The 25,696-nt window shown below is 28.7% G+C and overlaps 2 protein-coding genes across 2 annotated transcripts; one reads left to right on the forward strand and one right to left on the reverse strand.

Annotated features, from left to right (window-relative positions):
- The first annotated feature begins 12,818 nt into the window (after positions 1-12,818).
- Positions 12,819-14,986, forward strand: LOC114182681 (protein trichome birefringence-like 19). Its single transcript, XM_028069599.2, has 2 exons — positions 12,819-13,452; positions 13,824-14,986. Exons 1-2 carry the CDS (start codon positions 12,973-12,975, stop codon positions 14,634-14,636), a joined length of 1,293 nt encoding a protein of 430 aa, XP_027925400.1. The 5' UTR covers positions 12,819-12,972; the 3' UTR covers positions 14,637-14,986.
- A 3,660-nt stretch (positions 14,987-18,646) lies between these two features.
- LOC114180268 (golgin family A protein) lies at positions 18,647-24,065 on the reverse strand. Its single transcript, XM_028066557.2, has 6 exons — positions 23,626-24,065; positions 22,132-22,254; positions 21,887-22,057; positions 21,454-21,535; positions 19,198-19,262; positions 18,647-19,075 (listed from the first exon to the last, which is right to left on the reverse strand). Exons 1-6 carry the CDS (start codon positions 23,899-23,901, stop codon positions 18,773-18,775), a joined length of 1,020 nt encoding a protein of 339 aa, XP_027922358.1. The 5' UTR covers positions 23,902-24,065; the 3' UTR covers positions 18,647-18,772.
- Positions 24,066-25,696: the final 1,631 nt, after the last annotated feature.

Here is a 25,696-nt window from a genome sequence, read left to right on the forward strand (position 1 = left end):
GTTATGCTGCATACATGCCCAAGGGCCGAAAAGCAGTTCAAAAGGTCCAAAAACTTTTCCATTTGTGTTTTCACATCTTTTGTTTTCAATCCCTTTAATTTTGTAATAAAATCAAGAAAATTATTAAATTAAGTGTAAACTAATTAACACAATATACATAATAGGGATACAAAATTCAACAAATTTCTCCTTGGTAAAGACAACGGACCAAGCTTTAATTAAAGTATCAATTAATCATTATTTATTGTGGATATGAACATGTCACCAATACTTATAGCAACCATATATTTAAAGTAGCTAAAATTTCTCAAAGTGTCTGCATCACAGTTATTTACATGAATCACTTAAAAAATAAGATGCATTACGTAATACAAAATTCTCTTGGAGGTAATTTGCATTGTTTAACTATTTTTAATCAATAAAAAGTAATTTTTAGGTTAAAATCACAAAAAAAGAGAGAATAAAGTTAAATACCCACTTTAAAAATCTTACTATTGATTTTTGATTTTTTATGAAGAGCTTTAAAATTTATGGAATTTGTGAATTTAAGATAAGCAACTTATTTTAACAAATCAAGTATATAGTCTTTCTTTTAGTTGGTTTTTATTTTTAAAATTATAATTTTAGTTTATTAAGTGACATGCGATTAGGTTTTAGTTCTTACATGTTTGATTTATTATTCTTATATAGTATATTGACTTCTCCTACTTGATTTATGAAGGAAGTTTTCATTCATGTTGATGACATAATTGGACCTTAAACCATGACCCCTAATCTTAAACTATGATATTTTATTACACCCCCACAAAGAATGAGGGTGAAATGGGAAAAATAATATTGAAAGAGCATAAAGCAAATAAGTTCAAATGAGTAATGACTACACCAAACTTTTTGATGAAGCATGAATTGCATATTATTATAGGTCTCAACTAACAACATCCTCAAAATGAAGTCCACGTGGAAACCCTAATGCCAAGAAACTATTGTATCTATGAAGATGATGATGGATAAGGGTTGAACACTAAATTTACACCTCACAATTGCATTTATGGAGTTTAGCCATTTCATCTTTGTTGCCTTGTCCATTTCTCAAACTCCCAAACATGACAACTAGCACTTTATTGTGTCAATTATGCCATTATCAATGAATCAATCATAGCCTCTCTTTTTTCCTATTCTTTTTCCTTTCCCACACTTAGGTACAAGTTTACCCTTCATTAGTTGCTATAATTAGTTTGAATTCAAATATAAACCTACCTTGTTAGAAAAAAAATTATGAACAAAAATTAAGTTATACTATAAGTCTATAAATGAGTTTTAAGCCTAATTCAATCCTGTAAAATCAGCTTATAAGGTGAGGATTGTACTTACTTATATATTGTGAATTGGTCTTATCTTTAGTCGATATAGAACTTCTGACCTGAATTGAGAATAAACTTTTTTATTAGAAAATAATTTCTGTAAATTAGTTAACATATAAATTAATTTTATTTCATAGTAAATTTATTTATTTTATTTAATTTTTCTAGAAGTGATTTCTTAAAAGTTAATAACGACTTTAAAGAGTCTTTTTATTGACAGGATTTTTGTGCTCATTTGACTAAAAGAAGTTAATCTAAATTAAATTTTGTAAATGGGAATAAAACAAGATAACAGTGTTAGTTTAAGCTTATTTGGCTAATAAATGACATGACATCGCATAGAGAATGTGCGTTACAAATTGATTCTTTGGGGACACCGAGGTTGATTTATGATTACCTCTACCACTGTTAGTTTATGCTTATTCAGCTTCACTTTTTTTTTTTTTTTAAGTTAACTTAATTTGATCCCTCTTATATATTTTATTGCAGTTCTTATGATTGATATCATTTTGAAAAGTAGTTATTATAAAATGTAATAAAACTATTATACAATGAGAATATAAATGGGTTAAATATGTTTATTGTCCATCAAGTTTCAGTAAATTTTGTAATTAATCTTTTTTCGAAATTTTATACCAATTTAGTTATTCATCTTTTAGAAATATGTAGATTTGGTTCTTCTTACCAAATTTTGTTAGATTTATTTGATATTTTAAACGCATTTTATGATAATATTTGAGTTAATATTGAAGCGAAAATGTGTCAAACGGTATAAACAATTCAAATACTATCATGAAATGTACTTGAAATAATATATAAACTTAACAAAATTTGGTTAAAATGACTAAATTCACGCATTTTAAAAAATAAAAGACTAAATTGGTCAAATTTTTTAGAAAGGAACTAATTCTAAATTTCACTAAAACTTGAGGGACAAAAATATATTTAATTAAATATAAATTAACTATTTTTTTAATTATATTAATACATAGTCTATTTTAAAAATATATATCATACCTTTACATCTTCGGTTAACAAAGGGTATGACCTAATTTGCAAACATTATCAAGGATTAAAATATGCTCTTCTTTTCATGTAGAGATTAAATAAAAAAAAAGTTAGAATTTAACTTTGACATGTATGACAATATAAGTAACGAGAATAAGACAAAAACAATACTACTAAATTTATACCGTTATTTTTTCACATGAAAAATATCAACTCATTAGAATATATAAGTTTAAATAGAATTTTTAGTATTTTTTTTTATATATTTAACTATAAATTTAACATGTGTATATATGTTATTATTTTTAACACATCATTAATAAAGTTAAGAAAATAAATGAAATTGCTAAATTTTTATAACGTTAATTCTACAATTCCCTATTATTTTGTAAAGTTGGTAAAAAGAAGTAAATAAAACATCAAATACAGTATATACAAATCATGATTGATGTATAATGTGGGTCCCTCCATGTCCTTATTGATGGTCTTTTGATTTGTTAGTTTAGTGAAATGACCACCCAAGTTCATTTTACCAAAGAAAAAAATAGTAAGAGAATGATGCTACTTTTGCATCTTCTTTTTTCATTTTACGGATTAAACTAGCTAATTAGGACACTTTAACCCATGATTTTGTGCTCTTGGCTCAACAATTTTTATTTTATTTTATGTATTTTTTGAGTCAAAGAGAGGTAATGCATCTTCATCAACGAAAGATGATTGTACTCTTAGCTAATTGTTTATAAGAATGTATTAAGGGAAAAATGTAGTTCATTATCGATTAAATATTTTCAAAATATTGAAATTTTTAAAACTTTCTCAAAATTTATAACTTGCTAGCTATTTCGGTCTCGTTATTGAAAAAAGAAAATGTGACGTGTCTTTGTTGTTAATAACCTACTATAATTATTTGTATTCTAAACTTAAAAATTTGTGATTTTAGTCCTTAAAAGTATTTTCAAAATTTTAATTAAAACCCTCACTAAAATAAAGTGAGTAACCATGTTTAAGCGTTGAAATCCACTGAGTGGGTAAACTTAGGTATTGCAATGATCATAAAGAGATAAGTTTAGAGATTAAAGTGACATTAGAAAATTAAATTTAGGCATTAAAATAATCATATGGTTATGTCTAAATATCAAGATGACACTAAGACATTATATTTATCTATAACAATATATAAAGATATTCTCTCTCTTGTGTCTGCACTTAAAAATTCTAATTTTACCCTTTAAAATATAATTATTAATTAAATTTTTGAAAATTGACCGTTATTTTTACAATATTTTTATAAAATCGTCTATTTCTGCTTTTTCTCTTTTTTTCTATTTATCAACAGTTATTCTCTCATCTTTTCTAATATATTTCACTTTATTTTTAATATATATAATTTTATTTTATATATTTACTTAATAACATTACAATATCATAACTTACTAATATAATATCATACATATTTAAAAAATACTATACAAGTGCGATAACGTCTGTGTTTTAACGTCTGTGTTTATACTAGCTATTTATTAAGAAAGTTAGAATTCATGAATGTGACAACTTATATTTCAAACGTTTTTTTTTTTTAATTTAAAACTTTATAAGTATTTGAGTGAAGTTCATTACATTTTAGAAAATATTAAAAGTGACTAATTAACCAATGAATTAACGGATTCAAGATGCAATGAATATATTCAAACTATGATCATATTGGTCTTGTATTGAAGTATTTAGGTTAATCTTTTAGCAACTTGTGGAAAAAAAAGTGGCGATAACATATAAGGTGGCGTGTTATGAAAACTGAATCAAATAAGATGTGAGATGTGTCAAAGAAACATAACGTGAAGTGTGAAAATGGGAAAAAATGAATCTACAACTACAATCAATAACTTCACTGCCAAGTGAAGCCAAGGGGGAGAAATTCAGAGATGAACAACAATCATTTCAAGAGAAATCACCACCACATTATGATTCAAATCAAAAGTGTTCAAGTAACCTATGATTGCTATGACAAGTTCAAAAAGTCATGAGAAATTTTTCCAAAACGTTTATCGTAAGTTTCTGATGGGTCTATCACAAGAGAGATTTATTAAGGAGATTCAATAAGATCCAAACCAATTTAGATAAGAAATTAATATTATTTTTAATTGAAACCTTTAAAAGAATAAGTTTATGAGGTGTTTTTTTTTTCTAAAATATTCGTGAAACACGGATTCATTCTTAACCTGAAACATTAACGTAATATATTGATGAGTTTTTTTCTCGATAAAGTATTTAACTTTTTCATAATTTACTTAATGTAAGATTTAGATGTTAGTATTATGGTGCTTGATTTAGTCTCACATCGCTTAGAATAGTAAGATGTGGTTATCTATTTTACTATATAAGAGACTCTATGTAAAGCTTTAAGATACACCAGAAATACAAATACTTCCTAGTGTAGTCGTGAACGTAGGCATACACATTGTACGCCGAACCACGTTAAATTCTCTGTATTTTTCTCTCCTTTATTCTTTCCTTCATTGCCTTGTTAAGTTTGATGCAGATAGAGGGCTACTTGTATCAAAAGAAGTTGTATCTACCCTTAACAGGGCAGAAGCCAACCGACATGGAGCAGGCAGAATGAGATTTGTTAGATCGGCAGACACTCGGTGTGATCCGATTGACATTAGTCAAGAATGTTGCGTTCAACATCATGAACGAGAACACAACCGTAGATTTGATGAAGGCATTGTCAAATATGTATGAGAAACCATCTGCAGCTAATAAAGTGTATTTGATTTGCAGGCTAGTCAACCTAAAAATGGGTGAAGGTAACTCAATTACTAATCATATTAGTGAATTCAATACAATTATTACGCAATTGACATCAGTGCAGATAACATTTGATGATGAGGTGAAAACATTAATTTTATTATCATCTCTTCCGGAAAGTTGGAGTGCAACTGTTACTGCAGTTAGTAATTCTGCAAGTAATAGTAAGTTGAAGCTTGATAACATCCGTGACTTGATCTTAAGCGAAGATGTTCGTAGAAAAAGTTCAGGGGAATCTTCCAGTTCTGGTTCAGCATTGAGTACTGAAACTAGAGGAAGAAGTAGCCAGAAAGGTCGTCAGAAAAGGGGTCATTTTACAAATCAATGTAAGGCTCCAAGGAAGAACAACAACAACTAAGTTGAGGCTTTGCATTGCCTCAACTGACCTTCGAGAAAATTGATGATGAAGGCACTACACTAGGTGATAATGTAAATCAAACCCCAAGTGGGAGAATTGTTAGTATTATGGTGCTTGATTTAGTCTCACATAACTTAGAATAGTGAGATGTAGTTCTCTATTTTACTATATAAGAGACTCTATGTAAAGCTTTAAGATACACCAGAAATGCAAATACTTCCTAGTGTAGTTATGGACGTAGGCATACACATTATACGCCGAACCACGTTAAATTCTCTGTATTTTTCTCTCCTTTATTCTTTCCTTTATTGCCTTGTTCCTAACATTAGACTAATATTTATTTACAATTGTTTTGAATATATAAGTTTAAAAATTGATTAGCAATGTCTCTAGGAAGATTTTTGCTTTTATCTTGTCATTAAAATGTTTTAATTCCTATAGTCCGTAAAACAATGTTTTAGTCACTATATTTAAACATTTCTTATCAAAATGTTGTCAAATTACTACATAAGAAAAAGCAAATAAGGGTTGAGTGTTTTAATAATATGAATACAAACTTAAAATATGCTATAATCTAATCAACTTATAATTTTTAGTTACATGTAGAAAAAAAACTATATGTAAGAAAAAATTTTAGTCATGTTTAAAAGAGACTTAAACATATATTTTTTAAATACAGGGTATCAAAATTGAAAGATCGAAAAAGAAACTAAAATAATATTGAAAAATAAAGGTATTGATGATAAAATTAAGAAAGAGATTATTACACATAATCAAGAAGAGAAAATCGAAGTAGAAGAAAAATAAAAATAAGATCATCATAGGAAGAAAAAGTAAAAAATATCAACAATTCAAGAAGTACATCGAGAAAATGTATTCACTATATAGAATCGAGAATATGAACTACACAAGATGGAAAAGAAAGTTCACATATGATAACTACTTCAAAACATGGATTTAGTAGGCATAAGTGATCCAACATGGGCAATTTTAAAATAATATCACAATTTATGTAATTTTCTTTTATTTTGTTTTGGTTTAACCGTTAGAGAAAATGTATAAATAGACTATTAATGTAGAAAAAAATGGTGACAAACTGTGGTTACAATATAAACTCCTAAGAACGCCACATACAGAAAAAATGACAATTCAATGATGATTGTTGTAATTTTAGTCATCACTTTCCTATATTTTCTTTACTAGTTTATGTTTTGTTGTTTATAATTTAGTTTTTCACAATTTACATTCTTGTACTTTACTTTTGAGTTTGACCACTTCAATCCATCTTTATCTTTTTCATTCTTTTTCGATGATTTCCATCCACTATTCCATCTTTATATTAAAACACAAAAAATATGATTATTTGAAATAAATACATAAATTCTTGATTGAAATTCATATTAAAAGAGAAATCAGCGAATTAAATATATTTGTGAACTTCATCCATAACATAAGCTGTTTAAATATAACTTTTGTATTAATTGTAAAATCTTATATCAAGACACTTAAAGTTAAATCGGAAAACTTTACTAACTTGATTGATAGAAAGCGCATGTCGAATTTATTTGGTTCATTCAAAATAAATTGAACAATTATCAAACCAAAATCTTCAAGAAACAGGATAAAAATATCAATTTTAATTTTTAGAAAAAAGACATTAAGTTAAAAGAATAAAATCATATTTAAATTAAGATATTAAAATAATAATGTTTTAGTCATTTTATTGTAAAAATAAATTTCCACCACCTTCTTTTCGATTTAAAAGGAAATAAAAAAAATTTGGTAGCACTTAATTTCTTAAGATTCCTTCCTCTTAAAACAATAACAAAGAATACGTTTTTAATCTTTGATATTTTAGAGTGAGTTTCCAACTATATTTTATAAGTAGAGCCTTTAAAAAAATTGAACTCTAATTTTTTTTATCTGCATAATTGTTAAGTTCATACTGGTTATTTGTTTGAAACGTTAAACACATTGACTTTTTTTTTATTGTATATGAGTTGACCTATGTAGTCACATGGTTTATCTTATTATTTACATCAAAATGGCTTATAAGTATAGAAAAAATAGTAATAAAGTTGATGCAGGTCTTAATATATAAATACTACATTGAAAAGTAAGTGATTTCTATTATTATTTTCGTATCGACAATATGTAAAATATAAAATCTATTTAATTAATACCAATAATACAATGTGGGTTTACTTTTTTTCACTATATTCTTTCTCGTTTACTTTTTATGCTGAGTTTGCAAGATAACTTATTATAAATAACTAAAAGTACAACTTGAATAACTTAAAAAAATAAAACAAATAGTAATCTCCTTTACCCTCTTTTCTATATATAATAACGCTTTCTTCAAGTGATTAGTTGCTTATGGGTGTATCAAAGTTAACTTTTTTTCCTCTCAAATCAATAATCTATTCTCTTTATTTATCTCTTTTCCTTTTTTTTATTCACCATTCAAAGCACGAGATTCTTTTCTAATTTAGACGAAAACTATAGAAAGCCAAATCCAAGAGAGAAGAAAAGAATAAGATAAAAGTTTATTACAACTATTAATCTAACTATGACCATTGGTTTAATATAACTCAAATTAATTAAAATGCTAAATCATTAACTATTATGCTTCGTATTAGCGAAACAATTGGTAATTTGTATAAAGTAATTTCTAAATTTTCAAATAAAAATATTTGATACTATTTAAAATTTGATTGCGAAAATGTTTTACTTTAATTAGTTTGTCATATCAAGTATTTGTTGACATAACTAAATGATGATTTCTCAAAAAGCTAAAAAGATGAATTAAAGTGTTAATAGAAAAGTATAAAAAAAATTAAAGTTAAGCCCTATTATTTGTCGGTAATGCATATTTTACTAGTGATATAGTAATCAAATGTTAAAAACTGATTTTATTTTTTCTCAAGTGTTAATTATTATTATTATTATATATTATTATTGAATTCAATTATTTGGAGGCTATAATTCAAGTTTCCCTCTGATTTGTTATGATAAAATAATTATATAGAAACTGATATCTTAACCACTTAATTAGCTTTGGACAATGTTTAGGGTTATCATGAATGTCGAACCCTAGAAGAACCCCACCAAGACAAAAAGTTAGTTCAAATGGTATTCCCACAAATGATTGTCATATAGAATAGAGAGATTTTTCAATAAGTAACTTTCATTTAAACACTCGTGAAATTAATTTTAATAAAAGAGTTTATTTTTGACCAATATAATAAGTTACTAAGCATAATTAAGCATATAGGAATTTGTTGATGCCCAAAACCATCACAAGAAACATAAAAAAAAAGTGTTTTTTTTTAATTGATGACAAGAAACAAAACAAACAAACAAAAATATGTTTCAAAAAACAAAAGCATATTTAATTTCTCACATCAATTATATTAAACATCATTATTGGTAGAAGTTTTGAAATGTTGGTGCAACTTTCTAAATTGAATATAAATCCAACTCTTTGATGTATATCCTTGTCATCACCATAGTTAAATGTCTGATGTATAGGGCTTAAAGATAGTTCAATAATTAATGATGGTAATTTAAAATATGAAGAAAAATGGGTACAAATAATATATTATGAATTGAAAAATGATCTAACATATTGGGCATTTTGGATGTTATAGTGCCAACAATCACTTGTAAAAGATGAGGATTTGCTAAAAGTCATTGCTTTGTTGGCTTTTATATGTTTCACTCTCACACACTTCTATTTTATTCCTTACCAACCACTTTCTTCCAAAATATGCCAACTTCAGGTATACATTCTGCAAAACCCACCGTTTCTCTAATTTTTTTTTTCTTATATCAATTCAAAAACATTGGACCACACACCTCATCATGATATTATCTTTTTGGGTAGTTTTATATTCCACTTCCTAAATGGTAATTTTACTTTTTTATATTTATATTTATTTTAAAAAATCTATAATTTTGGATCTGATATCAGATTATTGGTTAAATGAGATCTGAGTATGTATATATATATATAAGAAATTGACATCACTTCTGATCCAAAATATTAAGGTAATAGATAAAATAAATATGTAAAATTGATACGATGACATAGATTAAAATGAGAGCAAGTTAGAATTTAGTATTATGTTTGTTTTTATGGCGAAAAAATAGGACAGAAACAGCTGTTGGAAAATCAATAATCTGTCGGCAATATTCCTGTCTCTTGAGCCACACCACTTTGTTCCAAACTCTACACATAAAGCTCTCATGAGCCTTTGGTGCGTCAACAATGTGTTGTAAGTGTCATCGATGATGAACACTAAGTGGAATAAAAATAACAATTGAATCATCATATTTTGAATTCCTCTTGTAGTTTTTGAAACAATAAAAGGGTTCAAAATAGAATAATATACTTAACAAAATGAAAATACAAAAAAAGAACACAAATCACAAATTATTCCTTCATGCCACTGTTTTTTTATAGAAATTACACTCCAGCACTATCTCTTCCTAGCTAGAGGACATACTCAAAGTGATTATTAGGACATAGTTTTTTAGAATTTAATATTTAGATGATACAATTATATTATTTCAAGTATAATTAGTGTATGATTTTGGTGAAATTTCTAATTTCGTTAAGGATTTAAATCTAAGTATTAATCTCACACGGAAGAGGAAAAAGTTGCACAATAAATTAGAGAAAAATATCTACAAATTTGTTGTTTTAAAGTTTTGGGTTGAATATAAATTCACTAATGCACTTCTGTCAAATGTTTCTCTAATCAATTCTTCAAAAAATCTCAACAGAGTTCATGATTTTTCTCGATGATTACTCATATAAACATGATTTAAAATATAGAGTTTTCTTGACAATGATTTAAGGTAAGATAGTTGTAATATTTATAAATTAAAATACTTTCACTAGCCAGGAATCTATCAATACTGAAGAAAGTCACATATAAAAGAAAAATTATTAAAAATTCCAGTGAATTCAGGTTTTAAATTTAATATAAATAAATAAAAAACATCTTTTACCTTGACTGTTCAAAAGTTATTGGTACCATACCTCCATTGCAGTTTGACTTTGTTATTTTACTTTATTATATGAAATAATTAGAAAAACCGTTAACAGATATATATGAATAAAAAAAAAATTGGTAAACTTGTTATACATGTTACTTCTTGGTTGAACAACATTGTAAATATTGTCTGGAGTGGGAATAGCGTGTGTACTGTTTAAGTCATTTTTTTATATCTGGTCTCAATATTACACAATAATTCGTTGTGGATGAAGCATTAATGATTGGATGAATAATTTGTGATACAGGGTACCAGAACCAATGGTATAAAAATATTCTATAACATAAATCATGAAAATTAGATAAAAAATGTGGTGGGATTAAAAAATAATTAAAAGGAATAAAGGAGACACAACTGAATTTTGCTTCTGTCATTCAATCATGAACCCTTCTCAGCTTTCTTTTCTTTCTTTTTTTCTTCTGTTGGGATAAAAACAGATTGCTTTTTCTTTTGATCAAATTTATGCAGAGTAAACTTTACAATTTCATGCTTTGGAAGGAGTCTGGTTCACCAACCACCATCAAAATATATCAGAGGATCTACCTGCTTTACTCAATCCCTACAAGCTTTACTTACATAAAAGAGAATAACTAAAACCATGGAGAAATAACCAATTTGAAAAAAAAAATTGATTTAATCTTTTAGACGTGTAAAATATATATATATATATATATATATATATATATATATATATATATATATATATATTGATATCTCAATATTCTAACTTATTGTCTAATTTAAATTAGCACTTAAATGTTGGAATCCTTACTCATAAATTTACATTATAATACTACAAACATTATTTTACAAGTCAATTTGTATGATTAAATTAAGTTTAATGTTCAATTTTAAAGTGGTATCAGAAGTATCCAAAGTTTATTCTAGTGAAATTTGTTGTTTGTTGGATTCAATGTGTTATCCATTATCAGATTAATTAATCAGGACAATGATATTTTGACTACTAAATTTTGACAACTTTCTCTTACAACATGAGGTGTCATCTCTTAAGTGGTTTTGAAATATTGAAAATGAAAAAAAATGAAAAAATGAAAACCATTTTCAAAATTTAGTAGTCAAAAAATTATTTTCCAATCATAAATATCTAGTCTCACGCTCAATATATATATACCTTATCATGAAGAGGTGTTGGAGATCTTACATCGACTATTAATAGAACAAATTTACGGTATATAAGTGATTGCAAACTTCATTTTATTTGGTTTTGGTTTTGGAAGGTTGAATTATATTTGAAATCCATTTTATAAGATTAAGAAAACATAATTTAGTAAGCTTGACTTGAGATAGACTTTAAATTCCACAATTTTTTCTTAAGAATAGAAAAACACAATTTGGTGTAAATTTGTTCTTAAGGCTTAATCATCAAATGGTTTAATAAAACTTAGCAACATATTATGATGGTGATAGCCGTTAAGTATCGAAGAGCTAAATGAAAGTTTTATTTCTTTGAACGTCTAAATCATAAGGTAAGGTCCCATTGTTCATCTGTTTTTAAAACAATAGTTAATCTTTTCTTCTTACCAGTTTTAGCTTGGGTTTTGTAACTTCCACAGAGGAACTGACAAATGGTACTAAACAATGAGAGCACAAGAGGGGCCATTATATTCTTGGATTCCCTTTGATGGTTTCTAACACCACATTTATTTTATTTTTCATTTTTGTAGTTTTTGACATGTTTTATTAGTCAGACTTAGTTGTTTATGAATTGGCCAGCATCCTCAAAGGTTCTTTGTCCTTGTGTGTACATTTTAAAAGATGTGCATTCGCAAGAGAAAGGACTATTCTTTATGCAAATCTAGAAGCACAACACAAGCCAGAGTGTGAGTGTTCCATGCCCACTAGTTTAAGAAACAAGCAATTGCCCCTTTCTACAATAAAGCATTCAAACTCACCATACACAAAAACACTGCAACATCACTTTTTTTATTTTTCTTCTTCTTTTCTTGTTTCTTTCTGTTTTTCCTCCATCTGTCTATGTACACGTCAAAATATCATTAATGAATAATAACACTATAATGACACTATAACAAGACTTAAAGACAACTCACGAATGATGAAGTTAAATTAAACGGTGTTGGTACTACATTCAATAGTTTCATATAGTTTAGTTTAGAAGTAGAGATTTAATATGATTTAAATACATTTTATATTTTTCACCTACCGAAACGTCTTTTAAAACTGTGGCAAAATTGTATGCTTCAAAGCGGATAATTCTGATATTTATATAACAAGGAACTCCTTTGAGAGAGAGTTCGGTTTAAAACTGAATTAAAAGATGAAAGGTTTATCCTAACCGAACATTGGAAGAAAGTTCATATTTATATGAGGCATTCAGCAGGTTGAGAATAAAACTGAGCAATGACAATGAAGGTTCGGGGCAATGAGATATTCAATGGGAAGTACACAACAAGAAGCACAGCCAAAAGCTTTCTCCTGGTACCCTTCACTCTTCTTCTCATCATGCTCCCTCTTTCTCTCATGAGAAGCTCTCATGAACCAACTCCTCCTGAGGTATCATCTTCTGCAGCTGTCAGCAGCAGTTTGAACAACACAGAAATTAAGCAGTGTGACATCTTTTCTGGGAGATGGATGCACACTTCCAGACCACCTTACTACACCAATGATACATGCCACTGGATCATAGACCAGCAGAATTGCATCAAGTTTGGAAGACCTGATAGAGAGTACCTGCATTGGAGGTGGAGGCCTGATGAATGTGAGCTTCCACTTTTCAATGCTACTCAGTTCTTGAATCTTCTCAGAGGAAAGAAAATGGTGTTTGTTGGAGACTCAGTGGGGAGGAACCAGATGCAGTCTTTGTTGTGCCTCCTAAGTCATGTAAGTGGTAAAGTCACACCTTCTGTTTTCTAGCTTTTGCAAGAGAATAGAAGCTGAAAGTGTTTGTCATATAGCTCTCTACCCTTTTGTCTCAATTTTTGAGAAATCATATCCACTAGTTGTGTTTCTGATAGAAAACTCTGTCACTGAGTTTCTTGCATGATTATGTTTCAAGGTTTTGAGTTATGATGAGTTTAGCTTCACTGATACTAATTCTTCTGGAATTTGTTTGACTATGCTATTGTGATTAGGCTCTTGGTTAGGAATTTGTCATCAGATTACCAACTGTTTTTCAAAACTTTGATTATGTTAAAAATTCGTTCACAGTGATGTCTAACATGAACTTATTTGGGATTTATTTGGTGTTTCAGGTGTCTGAACCTGAGGATGCTTCTCATAGATATTCTTCAGATGTGATGTACTTCAAGAGGTATATCTATCATGAGTACAACTTCACCTTGGCAAATCTGTGGTCTCCATATTTTGTGAGATCCAGTGATGCAGACCCCAAAGGGCATTCCTTCAACAGCATCATGAGGCTGTATGTGGATGAGGCAGATGAGGCATGGAGAAGTAAGGTTGAGGAGTTTGACATTGTGATAATCTCATCAGGGCAATGGTTTTTCAGGCCTCTGTTGTTCTATGAAGAGGGGAAGCTTGTGGGATGCAACAAGTGTGGGATGGAGAATGTGACAGACCTCACACACCTCTTTGGGTACAGAAAGGCCTTCAGGACAGCATTTAGGACACTGAATGAGCTTGAAGGGTACAAGGGGGTCACATTTTTTAGGACATTCTCCCCAGCACACTTTGAGGATGGGGATTGGAACAAGGGAGGGAAGTGTGTGAGGACTAGGCCATTCACCAAGCAAGAAATGAAGCTTGATGGCTACATTCTTGACATGTATATGACTCAAGTGGAGGAGTTTGTTGAAGCACAAAGGGTAGCCACAAAGAGAGGGTTGAAGTTTGTGATGATGAACACTACTGAGATTATGCTTCTTAGACCTGATGGACACCCCAACAACTATGGACACTCTCAGGACAAAAATGTTACTCTGAATGACTGTGTTCACTGGTGTCTGCCAGGGCCAGTTGATACTTGGAATGAGTTTTTGGTGCATATGTTGTTGGATTTGGAAAGTGAGGCATGTTATAGTTCAAAGCTAGAGAGAGTTTTTTAAGATGTTTGGATTTTTACCATGTGGAGGATAGTGTTAAGCATGTGGAGATAGATACTTTTTTTTGGTGTTTTGTTTTTGGGTTCAGAGAGTATATTGTGTTTATGTTGTGTAGATGATATAGAATGTATATCCAAAGGTATTTGTGGACACAAATTGTCTTCATTAGCTGTCATGCATTATCATAAAAGTTGGGCAATATTCATTCATGCCCAAGAACAACTTCAAATGTATAACAATAATTGCAACTCAGAAAGTAACAGAGGTTATTTTGATTTCACTACAAATATTTGGGTTGTTCAGAGAATGAAGAACAATATACTTTCAACGATTGCTGGTTTGATTGCTTTAAACATTTGTTTAGATTCTTTACTTACTTTTTTGGGAATATGAATGATGAATGGTCTACCTTCTACATAAAAGTTTATAAATTTTAAATTTTTATAAACCATTAAACTCTTTCACTCCCAGTTGTATACTACCTTACAAACCCAAGTTCCTTATTAAAATATTATAAGAAAGCATGAAAATACTCTCACTACAAGTAACAATGCTTGATGTCTTTACTTACACTTGAATTAAAGTGTCTTGGATAAAAGAAATAGCAGAGAACGATGCATTTTAAGGATTGCAATTCTTAGAAATGCTAAAAGTTTTATTTGACTAAGCATAAATGTTGTGTTAAATATTAAAGTGAGAAATCTACCAAAACTTTAATTAAAGCGTACCTTTATCACAGTAATTTCTTTAACTAGAAAAGTTAGAGTTTTCACCTTTAGAAATGATCTTCTAGAAAAATGCTGAAAAAATAGTCTCAAAATGTATTTTTTTTAAATAAAATAAATATTAAAAATAAACAATTTAACATTAAATTTCTCATAAATAAGTTGCTTTTACACCAAACACTACTTAAATATAAGTATGCTTTCATTTATTTTATTAATATTATCCGTCTAAAATTATAAAAGTTATCTTTTCAGCAGTTATCTGATTTTTTTTGGTAGGTGGATATGACACGGATCAGGATAAGTGAGTTTTTTTATTTTATATATATATATATATATATATATATATATAATTTCATATTTTTACTTTTGGTGAATAATGCATAAATCCACATTAGTGATTATATCTATGAGAATATTTATTAAATAATTTATTTCATAAAATAAACATTTAAAACAAAGGAAAAATGATATTAACATAAATTTAATAAAAAGAACATACATATTCTTTGATGTTAAATAAAAATAAAAACATTATAGTTATATAAATTTAATAATCAACTAAACAAAAAGTATTTTAGTAACTAAAAATAGACAAAAATATAGAGATTCATTCTCATTAAATATTATTCATAGTTAAATTTATATTCAATCCATGTTAGTTGTTGTTAATATCATAACTACTTTAAAGCATGTTCATAAATACAAGTTAATAAACTTATGGTTTAGATGTTAATTCATATCTAATGTAACATAAGAATATATATGAACTATAAACAATGTGATTAATACACTTCTCTAACATTTGTATGAAAGTTGACAATGATATGTCGGTGGGTTGGTTCTGCATTTTGCAGAGTGTCTTTATTGTGTGGGGTATCACTATTCAAATTATGAACAAGTACTGCACCATAATACTGTATCAATTTATTGTCTCAATTTATTCACCTTTGAAATTTTCAATCTCTTTCATTCAAAGTTAAATGTGGACTTTTCAAAAGTGAAAAATAATAATTCTAGTGCCTTGCAATCCACAATACATTGTGTGTGTGAATTATTCAATGGTTTCATAATTTCAATTCTTTATGCATGTGCATTTTGTATAATTAATGTGGTGGATTAGAATGTACTATATATAACGTGTTTAATATTAAAGTCTTCATCACTTGTTCTTTCATTCATTAATCTCATCGATGTTAATTTGTTTGAAAATTTTCTAACTCTCCTTTTTATTTTAATATTAACGTGACTTATTAGTATTTTTCATGTTATTCAATTGCAAGTGTAATGTAAGACTCTAGGAAATGCGATAGTTGAAAAATAATTTTTATAATAGACATTTCATCATTTTATAATTAAAAAGTTTTTGTTTAAATATAAATAATTTAAATTGAGTTTATTTTATAAAAGATTAAATGTAATTTTAGTCCATGAATTTTGACACGTGAAAAATTATAATACATTTTGATTCTTAAATTATAAAAATAAATTAATATAGTTTTTTTAACCAATTCAGTTAATTTTTTTGTGTCAAATGTTAATATATGACTTATTTACATCGTTTGACACATTTTCTTTTCGAATTTTTTAAAGATACAAATTTCATTTTTTTTCCAAACTTGCCACCATGCTAGGTAGTCACGGCACGCCCACAAAGATGGTCAGGTACAAAACTCACGGAACTCAAAATTTATATGTATCAAGACTTTTACAGTACTTATTTGGAGACATTTGGAAGTCATTCTTTAACGTAATGAGATTAAAAAAATAATATCAATTTGTTTTTAAAATTTGAAGACCAAAATATATCAAAATTTTGAACATAAACAAATTCTAATTTTGTAAATGTTCAAAAACTTAAAACATGTTAAACTCTTTTATAAAGGTCGTATGTATCTAGAAAGTAAAATTTTCCTCCTCTTCTAACTTCTCTCAAAATCTTTGACTTTTTTACTTGTTTGTTTAAAGATCAAAGTACAACGAGATCTATTTTTTTTATTTGATCAATGTGTTGAACAAACTAAATTTGTCTTTTAAAATATTTTCACTGTTAATTTGGTGTAAGAGATATTAAAAACATAAAGGTCGAAAAGAATTGGTGTAAGAATTAGATGGGCTGAATAATAAATTATGAAAAATAAATTAAGTGGTTAGATAAAAATGAATTTATGTAAGAATTCGATTTAATTCACACTACAAACATTTGGAAGTTGCAGGAAATTTTCAAAACCTGACCAAAACAAGGTAGACGACTCGTGGGGTTGGTATATAAGCATTAATTCATGTCCATCACATTAAATTGTGAATGGAAGAGAAATAAAAAAATATTATTTCTAAAATCAAAATTTTACTTTTATTTTAACCTTAATTGCTTTTAGTCTCATTATTTATCTTAGATTCAGTTAGATTTTACCTTTACTAAAAATTTCAACACTTCCTTCAATTTTTTAAAATGAAACCATACATGACCTTTCATCCTATTAACACTAAAATATTTAACAAACAAAAAAAATTGGAGGTTGTAATTTATGCATAATATGATTTATATTAAACAATTCATAAAGCTAGTTATGTCAATTTTAACCTATAAAGGAGTCACATGATTATATAATTGAACTTTTCATTAACCGAGAAACTAAATAAAATAAAATAAATTACTAAAAAGATCAAACTAAACTGTATTTTAAAACAATTAAATACTATTTGGTGTTTTCATTTCTACACATGCCATTTTCAGTCTATTTTCATCCATAGACACCATGTTAATCTTCTAAAAAAACTCAACCTAGTAGTTCTAATTATTAGATACCGTTTCTCCTAATGTTAAAATAATTTTTGTCATATCCCATAAACATACTAATTCTTAGTTGTCAGATTGTCAAATATATCCCATAAAAACTGAATTACTTCAGTAATTGATTATAATGTATAATCAATTATAATAAAAAATCACTTTTTTTTTTATTTATATAGGTTTGCTGAAAAAAAAAATTAATCGTCTTTGAGTTCATAAAAACCTTAGCTTAATGAAATATATTTGAATAATGAGTAAATCTGAAAAGATTTTGGCCACTAGGTAACAATCACTTGAACTATCTCTTTTAGGAACGGTATCTTTTGTCAACAGTAAATCATATTAAATATAGTTTAACATAGCTATTACATCATAGGTTGCTTATATTCAAAACAGATTCTGCTGCAAAAATTGCATTTTCTGGTGATTTTCTCTGCTTCAACTAGTTACTGTACGCATAGATGCTACATTTTGATCAAACTTTAAAGCATGAATGAAAGAAAAAAGCCATTTATACAGACTTGTGTATATATGTGCAAGGGGTATCTAATGAGTACAAACATATTCAAACATGCAGGGTAAAACTTAACATGTAATTTTGATGGGTCAATCAATGGTGGTTAAAAGGATATCCTGATAAATACCAGTATATGTAAAGCTAGAATATAGAGCACAAATGCAGACCTGAATAGCATAAGCCTCTGCTGGGTTTCAGTTCTGGCAGCAGAGTGATAAGGAAGCCTTTGATGGCCTTCATAATCTGACAAACTCTGTAACTTATCTGAGGAGCTTTTACCGAATCGATTCCTAGCAGCAGTGTTTGCCTCCAAATTGCTGTTTTCTGTTTGCCGCCATAGCCCATTCAATCTTTCCAGTTCCATCTCTTTCAAATGAATGTCACCAAGTAAGCCCTCAGCTTGTGCCTGAAGGTACGGGAAGTAAGGGACTTAGTTAAACACTTTCACATCCAAATAATCAATCAAACACTTATCAACCAGCCATTGTCAATTAATTTTTCTCTATTAAAAACCAGAGATGGAAGGACCTGTTTAACAGCCAGTTGCTCAATTAGACCGTGAAGTTGTTTATCCAACGTCTTCTCTCTTTGTGCTGCAGAACAAGAACGTTTAAGAGCCAAAAAATCATGCAAGATGCTTCCCAAGTGTACAGAATCACTAGGAGAGTTAACACAACAAAAGCAATAAAAAGTATATTTATGTCCCGATATCGTTAGTGGATTTCTAAGAGCATGACATAGTATCTAATGTTATTAAGATATGAAACAAGATTGAAGTCTTCCCAACTAAAGTTATTTCTTTTCTCTTGATGATAAAAGAAGTCATTCAAAAAGAATACAAACAGGAGTACCAAGAATCTTCCTTAAAGCTACAATGGAAACAACAGAGGCAAGAAAATATAAAATACACCAAACCAAATGAAAAACCCGGTCTCTTGGCACCAGTACGGAAACACTCTTAAAAAATTCTTCAATCAGATTTTTGAATCAGCATTTTGAAAATTATTACTACGCAGCAATGCAGTGGCAGGATATAACCATATTAGTAGAAATTTATTATGAATATACAAAAAGTTCCCATAAACCCATTTTTAAACACGAATAAATGTTTGAAGAAAATCTAATATACAAGAAATCACCTAACCCAGTATTATGCTGAGTATTTTGTCATCATCATGATGGACTTAGTCATTCAAAGAAGTTTTTGGTCCTCAGCATTCACAATTATGGCTTGCAACATTTCTTACAGGAAATAAGTTTATGATATCTTTTCTCAGTGTGGTCAATTCAATGGTGGTGCATGACCTATTCACGCAGAAATTACAAAAGTATATACCACCTTCAGCAAAAAAGGAATACAAATAAACAAAATGCAAAGAATAGAAAGAAGAAAAAGACAACAAAGGGCATAGCTTATGCTTTTAGATTAAAAAAATTATCATATAGAAATCTGGAAAAAAAGAATAATATAAGATGGACATACTGACATAACTGGGCTTTAATAAATATCATGTTCCTTTTACAGTTCCAAGCATTGAAAGTAGCATAATTGATATTTTAGGCATCAGTCTAGGTGATATATTTCCCAATTCCACCTTCCAGGGGTCCCAAACCTTTGATCTTTCCCTCCCACATGGGGATCTTTTTGGAGCTATGGTTCATGTATTTGAGAAATCCAACCTTTCTCATGAAGAATTTGAAGATTGACAATGATCATGAAAATCTAGAAGTGTTTTAGGTTGTGTTGTGTCGAGTAGGAACTGTTGTAAGTTTTCTCTTTCATGATTTGACCCTAAAATTGCAGTTAGAAAGCTTTTCCAAATGAATTAGAACTTGTCTTGGTGATAAGTTGATTTTTAATTGATTAAAATAATGTTTTTAACCTCTTAAAATGTTCTTCGCTGATCTGGATTAACTGTAGGAAACATTTTAATTGATTAGATAGTCGTTTTAACCTATTAGAATCACTTAAAACCAGGAACAATTATTATCTCTCCGTTTTAATCTGCTCAAAACAAGCTTTTAATAGATTAAAAATTACTTAAGTTCAGTGAAGGTTTTGGACTTCTCTGTTTTAACATGTTAAAAGAGAGAGTACATACCGAGTTGCAAATTGTTCTTGTAGCTCTCTATGTAAACTTTGTGATTAATACCTGGTTTATTCTTTTTTGTTGTGTTGATCTTGTTCTAGGTCATATTGCTTTCATTTTATCAATTTGTTTTGTGTCTATAGTTTGTCTCTAGATAGAGTTTCGAGGTATAGAGTAGTATCTGGGTGTCACTAGGTGTGTAATCAAATGTTGTAAGGTTCGATATTTGGTTTCTTAAGTTGTTTACTTTCACAGTTTTGGTTGTGTGCCAGTAAAAACTCTAAAATTTTAGTGAGCTTAGCTGGTGTGGCGGAACAAATGGATGTAGGTCTTAGATAAGAGTGAACCGGTATAAAAGTTTATTGTGTACATCTCTCTCTCTCTCTCTCTATCATGCAGTTCTTGACTTTATTTGGTTTTGTTTCTGTGCATAAATTTAAAACCAACCAAATCCTGTAATCAATAATTTTAATAAGGATCTCATTCTAAGTTTTGTGAAAACTTGAGATAGTTCAATTGACCGTCTCTCTTGAACTCAGCCCCTTTAAACTAACAGATTTATGATAGGAAATTTGGGAAAACTACACAACAAAAGCTAGCTAGTAGTTGAAGAACTTAAGGCTAGATAAACCCCACCTAGACACTCATACTTCCAATTTGGACTTTGAGTTCGATATATGATAAGATATCATACCTGGGGAAGGTTGCTTAAGTGCATTTTCCTGCACTCTTGCCCATTTCTTCTCCAATTCTTTCACAGCATCCTCCATTGAATTCTGAAATGAAAGGAGGGTAATTTAATTTGGTGAATTTAATTATATATCCAATCATAGATTATCATACATGTTAAGGATGTTGATTTTTGTATTTATCATTAGTAAAAAGTCATCCAGTGTAATTTTTAACCTCTTTCTATTGACAACATGAAAAATAAAATTCTCCATTAGGTAAAGTATCAACATAAGTAGCTAAATTACACCTAAAACATATAGCATAGATCATATAGTCCTTGAAATTATGGGAATGGTAATTGGCATTATCACCATTGTTTATTTACTATTTATCCATCCACTATAAAAAAATAAAACGTTAAGTTGTGCACATAAGAGTCTGTGTGATTAACGAACCAACTGCTTCTTCTTCTCTTCCAATTCATCTAGTAAAGCTGATCTCGATGCTTCTGCATCAGCATCAAATCCAGCTTTAGAATTTGCCTTCATTTCATCCCAACCATCAGATACTTGCTGCTTCATATTGTCGAGCTCAGCTTTGAGTTTCTTCTCAGTTTCATCCATCTCCTGTAACACAATAAATAAAAAATTAATTGAATCAAACTCAACCTCACAAATTACAATCAATTCACAATCATAACCTGCAACTTTGTCCTCAGTATATCAGCCTCTTGCAATTTCTCTTTTATTTTATTCTCAAAATCCGATATTGCATTTTCATATGCCGCATTCTCTTCCTTCAATGTCACCTCTCTAAGTTGGGCCTGCAACAAAAATCATCATCAATAGTTGTAGCAGTATTTTAGGTTAACATCATTTTAGTCCCCAAGTATTGCAAATGTGTGCTTTTACTTTCACAAGTTTCAGCTGAGTCCATCAAGTTTTCTTCTGTTTATAATTTAGTCCCCTCACCTAGATTTCATCTTATTATTAGCTGAATTCACCAACATGGCATACATGCAAATGAATAAATAATACAGTGTTACAATCAGCAAGAAAACACAGAATATTTGATAGTTGTGTTTGTGATTCATGGGGTAAGTTATTGTTTTTAGAGTACTGCTAAGAACACACTCTTAAACATGTTCTTTCTAACACATTCGATTATATTTATTGTTAACTACAGAATAACGGTAAATATCTATTAACTTAGACCTGGAACCCAAAGAATTATATATTTTCCAATAAGAGACAGCATGTTAAAAAGAGTATATCAAAGAGTATTCCTAACATTTCTTCATGCTTTTACAAAGTAATGAACATCAAAAGGATAGTCTTATCATTCTAAGCAAGTCAACGACTTAAAATTAGACAGAATCAAGACGGAGGGACCCAATTGTTAATGGAATAAACTCAAGAGATTCAACAGGTGTAGTTGAAATACAACTCTTCCAAATTGTATAACTTTGGAAATCCAACAATTCTGTTCAATAAACACAAATAACCCAGACCTAAACCTATATTTTTTAATTCTAGTCAAAGATTGTGTTATAGGCTCAGCTGGGTTAATCCCTAACACAGAAGAATGCTAACAACACTCTTTACTATCAGGTGAAATATATTGAAAAATATTTTTTTTACTTGATTTCATCTCTCACTTAACGAGAGCATGCCTGACAAAGATTATTTTCGCCAATTTATGCTATTTTAAGGATAAAAGGAAGTCTTCAATTTCAATTGTATATTTAGGACAATAATCTAAATGTGTCATTTTTTTTTTCTGAAAAGACAAGTATTTTCTGTAATTATTTCTCTACAGTGTTTCCCTCTCAGCTTCATATACTCTTTTCCTATATAAAATCAGATTTACATTTTGTTTCCAAATGAAATAAATTAACACAACCACTTCTCAGCAAACTTACGGCAACAAAAAATGATTCTGATTACAAGCTATTACAACAACATAATCAATTGTACATGTAGTAAAAATAATAATAACAAAACAATCCGAATATTGAATTAATCTAATTTTTGCAGTTATCCCAAAGCAAACACACTCTGAGTTTCTTCATAACAAACCAAGAGAGAAACTGCTAGCATTCCTCTCTAACATAATAACACAATAGTACTTGCAACTCTGTTCGGGAATTTGGAAGAGAGGGTGAAAATGCAAATAAGATTTATTAGTTAAGGACCTGTTGGCGCGTGGCGGAGTGGGAATTCAATTGGAGGGCGAGGGCGGCGTTGGAGGCGAGGGAGTGGGCGTGGAGGTGAGGGAGGCTCTGGGAGATGTCTTGGGGAGGCAATCTCAACCGTAGATCATGGATCAAACGGCGGAGAGAAGCCGCCTTCTGATCCAGTTCGATCACATACCTTTGCTGATCTTCGGAAAAGAGGATTGGGATGATGGAATCGTCCTCCGCTTCCTTTCCGGCGCCACCTCCCACCGCCCATGCCAGTAACCCAGCCATGCCTTACAACTTAACTTTCTCTCTCTCTCGCTCTCGCTTCTCTCTCTTCCAATTTCTTCACTCACCATCCATTTTTTCCGATCTGCTGTGGTTGATTTGGGAGTTAGGAACTGTGGTGGTTTGGTTCCTTAGAGGCTCGCTAATTCCATTTTGTTGTTTTTGAAAATTTGATTTTCTTGTGAGCATTTCTATTCTATTACAGTAATTACAGTAATACAATTTAAAAGACTATACAAATTAATAAATAACTTTGTTAATTTTGAATTATATTATAGAATTACGTATATTGCTGAATGGCAACATTTATTTTAATTTGATATAAAGAAAAAAATAATATTCAAAAACTGTATCTTTTCATATAATAACACAGTAACAAATTATTAGTTTCTTTTATATATTTAATAGCAGAATTTTACTTGATATTTTTTAACTATGTAAGACATTATTCTATAAACTTAATAGTAGTGCTCCGAAGATAGAAAGAGAGAAAATTTAAATAAAATAAAGAAACAAGGTAAACGAAATGAAAATAAGTTAATTGCACCATTTCTTCTAAATAAGATTTATAATTGATTTTAAGGATATTGTTCGATTGATTTTTGTCTTAAATTTCATATTAATTAATCTAACTTCTTAATTAATTTGTTGGTTTAGTCACATTAATCAAAATAACTTTTTAAATATATTTTCAAATAGTTAAAGTTATTTCAAAAAATTTATTCTATATGTTGTAAGGATATAAGTTGTATGAGTTGTTACAAAAATTAATTTTGTTATATTTCTTGTTATACACGAAAACCAATATATAAAAACGAAAAATTTTGTAAATAATTTGCAAACATAAGTTTTCGTACCTACAAAAATTTTTCAAGATAAATTACATACAAAATGCTTTATAGATAATTCAAATATTTTTTTTAGGGTTAAATATGTTTTTGGTCCTTCAACCTTCAGTGAATTTTGGAATTAGTCCCTCATCAAAACTTTATATCAATTTAGTCATTCATCTTTCAAAATGCATGAATTTAGTTATTTTAACCAAATTTTGTTAAGTTTATCTGACGTTTCAAGCACAATTCATGATAGTATTTAAGTTAACATTGAAGCAAAAATGTGTCAAACAGTCTAAATAATTTAAATACTATCATGAAATGCGCTTGAAACGTCAGATAAACTTAACAAAATTTGGTTAAAAGGACTAAATTCACGTATTTTGAAAGATGAAGGACTAAATTGGTCAAAAATTTTGATGAGGGACTAATTCTAAATTTCGTTGAAACTTGAGGGACCAAAAACATATTTAACCACTTTTTTATGATTAATTTTCATAAATAATTTCCGATATCACGACTTCGAAGATAAAATTTATAAATAAATTATTTAAAAAACATATTTCGTAAATAAAGTTATTTACTACTAATAGTTTATTTACAAAATTTTCTTCTTAAATAATTCATAAATAATATCAAATATTTACAAAAATTATCTATTACATACGAATTTTTAATTTATTTTTAATTTAAATAATAACTATATTCCTTATAGTGTGTTATCGTTTCTGCTCAATAAATATGAATGTGAAATTCAGGTATCGATATAAGAATTTTTCATGTACTCTTTCAATGATAGTGTGAGCTTGATGGACTTTTTTTTTCATTTTTCTTGTAATGAACTCTTTTGATGGAAAAGCATCCTGAATGTAAATCCTTCTTTGGTTTTTCAACTAAATTTTTTTTTAAGGATGTAAATCAATTATATTTTCAGTTATTATCTTTTTCTTACATACAAAATGTCT

This window comes from Vigna unguiculata, chromosome 4, assembly GCF_037176805.1.
Source record: "Vigna unguiculata cultivar grain cowpea cultivar isolate G323 ecotype 2 chromosome 4, ASM3717680v1, whole genome shotgun sequence".
Classification (NCBI taxonomy): domain Eukaryota; kingdom Viridiplantae; phylum Streptophyta; class Magnoliopsida; order Fabales; family Fabaceae; genus Vigna; species Vigna unguiculata.